Source organism: Panulirus ornatus, chromosome 20 (genome assembly GCF_036320965.1).
Source record: "Panulirus ornatus isolate Po-2019 chromosome 20, ASM3632096v1, whole genome shotgun sequence".
NCBI lineage: Eukaryota > Metazoa > Arthropoda > Malacostraca > Decapoda > Palinuridae > Panulirus > Panulirus ornatus.
This window is the reverse complement of record NC_092243.1, coordinates 200988-205000: the sequence shown is the minus strand read 5'-3', so window position 1 is coordinate 205000 and position 4013 is coordinate 200988. Positions and strand designations below refer to the sequence as shown.

General features: G+C 40.6%; 1 protein-coding gene across 2 annotated transcripts in view; it reads right to left on the bottom strand.

Annotated features, from left to right (window-relative positions):
* The window catches only part of LOC139755833 (nephrin-like), a 237367-nt gene extending 234020 nt beyond the window's left edge, over window positions 1–3347 (bottom strand). For both annotated transcript variants that reach the window (XM_071674438.1, XM_071674439.1), the window contains exon 1: window positions 2972–3347. In XM_071674438.1, coding sequence (XP_071530539.1) covers window positions 2972–3038 — 67 coding nt within the window. In that variant the 5' untranslated portion in view covers window positions 3039–3347. The remainder of the gene's footprint in view (window positions 1–2971) is intronic.
* Window positions 3348–4013: the final 666 nt, after the last annotated feature.

Below are 4013 nucleotides of genomic sequence, written 5' to 3'. Positions count from 1 at the left end.
GTCAGTCTTTACCCTCATTCCATTATTCTATATGACTGATGTTCTTACTATAGCGTTCAAATCTGGTAATATTTTCATATATGAATATGGTATCTAACCTTTAAGAGCCTACACATCCTATTCGATGAGTCAGTCATTTTCATATATTTCAAACTCATGATAAAAGCCATCTAAAAATCTGGTACTTTAGTATTCAAAAACACATAACATGAATCATTTAAGGTACTGAATCTGACATATGTGTAATTTGACAAATTCATGCCTAACATCATAAAGCTTTGCATATCACTTTACACTGATGCCTAATGCCACATGCTGCTACCCATCACCACACACCACTAATATCCCTTCACCCGAAACTTCACCACTCACCTATAGTCATTACTAGATATTACTGTCAATGGCCAGACACTATACCGATTACAACACAGTACTATCCACAACCACACACTATGCTCCATCATATATAATGATGCCAACCACCAACTCCATCAGCCCTCACCACCCGTCATATTCTGCTTTTTCTCCCCAGTGGCCACGGCCCAAAATTACACATATTGTTGCCTACCATCATGCACATTCTTGTCAGCTCCCTACTGCCCAACACTACACACTACTACTTACTTCCACTATCCTCAGAGTCGTCCGACATCGTATACTACTGCTTACTTATCACAAACTACTGTTCATATAATGTTTACCACATATTGTTATAATCCTCCGTATATTAATTACCACCACCAAACACAATGTCAATTCTCACCATACACATCACAATCCACCCACCACCACACACATTGCTGCCTACTGAACTCCTTGCCACAAGCCAGCCGTGCTTACTACTGGAGCCCACTTTTGTTCATCCACTGCTACCGACCTTCATCACTCCTCATAAGCCTCTGCCACCTATCATGACCCCAGAACAACCCATCGTTACTCTCCAACATCAGTACTATCCATTTCCACAAGTCACACTACCAGATTAATGATATAATTACACACAAGAGCCTTCATCGAACACCCAATGCTACCCACCACCACTAACCACTGCCCAACAACATCCGCTATTGCAGCCACCATCACACTGCTGTACCAAGCCCTCAGTTTGTGCCCATCAACACCCACCATTACCCACTGCATTGGCCACCACCAGCCACTACTCCGACCACCGTTATGCACTGTTCCCAACATCATACCTAGCTGTCTACTACTCCCCTCTTAATGTTGCCCGTCACAAGCACTACGTGTCACTTTTCTCAGCCTACAAGTACACAAGGTTACCTGGTGCACCTCGTTACTGTCATTCGCTTTCCTATACTTTTCCCTACAGTACGTACATATCACTGCCCTGACCATCTGTTGCTAATAATCACCTACCACTGATATTCACTTGTATCTAAGTTTTGTTGTCCACTGCTTCCCACTACCACCAACAAATCCTTACACTCCAGTCAAGCACCACCCATAGGTAAAAGGCACCAAGCATGATGCCATTTTATTCCACCGTCCCTAACCGCAACCGCTTGCTATGCACAAAGTCCCAATACGTTTTACTGTCACTCTACTGTGTATTGGCACTAATCAACAATTCATTTACACCAAAAACCACTTCCGCCACATAGTCTTAACCATCCTAGTAGGTAATAATAATTGAACAGGTTTATTACATTCCTAATTAATCAAATGCAGCCATTTTGTGTTAAAAGCTGAATATTTTAAATCAACAGTGAAGACAGTATGTTGGAATAGCGTGCTAACTTCTTGCTAACTTCTGGGTAGCTTCGGACAGAACACAGATTAGTAGGGTATCAGTGCCACCGTCCACAAGCATCGTACAAACCAAGCATTTTCACCTTCATAAAAGACCCAACTCAGGCTGTTGTCTGTATTAACATCAGAGAGTTAACTATAACACAAATGAAATTCTAATTTTCCAGAGAGAATGTTTCAATAAAACATTTCTATCCCTCTTTCAGTCCATTAACCTTGAGTCGATTTCTTTATGAAATGTGAAGAAAACATTCACCACTAATCTTTTAAGATTCGCCAGGTCCAAGCCTTGGCACGAGCTTTTGACAATGACAGTCCCTTCTCTGGTGCGCCAATACTGGCATAGGCCAAGTGGGTGTCCTTGAGTATATGGGCGCATTTTTAAGGGAATATGTGTCCTGTATGATTTGTAGCAAACACTCCTTTGCTACTTTAACGTTTCTCGTTGGGACTGAAATGGTGTCGGGGCTCGCACCATCCCCCTTTCTCCCTGGAAATGCTTGTTTTCAACAAGAACGACAAACATCAACGCACAACTATTAGTGGTAATGATAGAGGAGATTACCCCCGAGTTCAATATAACATCGTCTGCCAAGACTGGAAAACCGGTAAGAACCAAAGTAAAAAGAGCCTTTTGATATATCAACGCATCTAAAAAAAATATAGAGGTAGCATGTGAATGCTGCGTCTCTCGAGAAACAACCTTTGCTACAGCTTAACGACGCTCATTGGAAAGTGAACCCATTTACTGGAAAGACTTTAGTACAAATATATCAACAAAATAGCATCCATTTCCCAAAATTGGAATTCCATTAAGGTGTGAAAGCTTCCACAAACACAACCATCATAGAATTAAATGCTACACCTTGTCATTATCCACTGACATATCTAAGGACCTCGTCTGGCAGGATCGTTTCATCCAGGACAAAAAAACCTACATTATTCCCAACCTGACAGGCGACTTTCAGCTACCCCTGTTCCGTTGGTGCTGTAATATGGCAAATAAAAAAAAATAAAAATTTGTAACCTTATACATGAAATCCTATTCATACACTGATATATTGGTCATTACACTGTGCTCGATATAATGACATCTTCATCAGACAACTAAACGGGAAAGTATTCCATATGTCCTCTGTTAGCACTGAGCCATAGTGGAGGAACCACTAAACAATAATTCAGGTTGCAGACCAACACTTACCTGCTTTGGTAGCGGCGGATAAGGCCGCGTAAGCGATGAGGTATATAATTACAAAAGCCGCCTTCATAACTATAAAGTACACGTTTTAACAGACAATCACTAGGTCGAAAACCTCGCCTAACGATTGCTATGGCACTTAAATAGATGCTCGTCAGTACTCGCTCGTACTATTCACCCATATGTATAATTCTTCATCGCACTTATTCATTTTGCAAAAATTTCCTATTAAAGTACATATCTTACTCATAGATTGCCGAGTTCAAAGATATGTGTTGGGTTAACGTTTACATTGTTAACAATGTTTATCATGATTCACAAGTACTTCCAAAAACTTCTGGCGGTGGGATACCGCACGTAATATCACTCTAACACTTGTCGGCCAACACTGAACCGCAGAAGAGCGTCGACTGGACGCTGGACCGCCTTTCTCTGGGAAAACTATCGATCATCTTCCAAAAAATTTCATTCTGCATACATCTTGAGAAATATGGCAACACCAATCTTATTCAAAAATTTCTGGTGGTATTTAACTCTACCTCTTAGTTTGAGGTAATGATGATTACGAAAAGAATGCAGAATCGATACGCTTTGCACTGAAGTTCTACGTCTGGCACGCCCGCTTCGCCGGCAGATTCATGGGTAGTGCCGAGTTTAGACTGCTATGCTTGAGAAATATATTTTTTTGATTCGGTAATATATTGTTTCCAGTCGAGGGTTTTTATTCCTCCTTCTGAAATACCTCGATTCATCTTTCATGTGAGGATAATTTCGAGCCATATTTCACACAGTTGCAAATTTCAAGATTACGAGGAAAATTTACTCTGACCACAGCTAGTTTATGCGTAGCCAATTCATTCAAAAATCATAGCTGTGTATGGCTGATATCTGTTAACGCGTGCACTTACTATTCGTTTGGTTTTACCAAGTGAAATAAAGACATCTGAATGATTTTCATTCCCTGTGCTTATATACGTACTCCTTTTCCTTCTGTTTTCATATAATTACTCATTGCTGTTACACATTCTTACTGTACGAGGAGAGT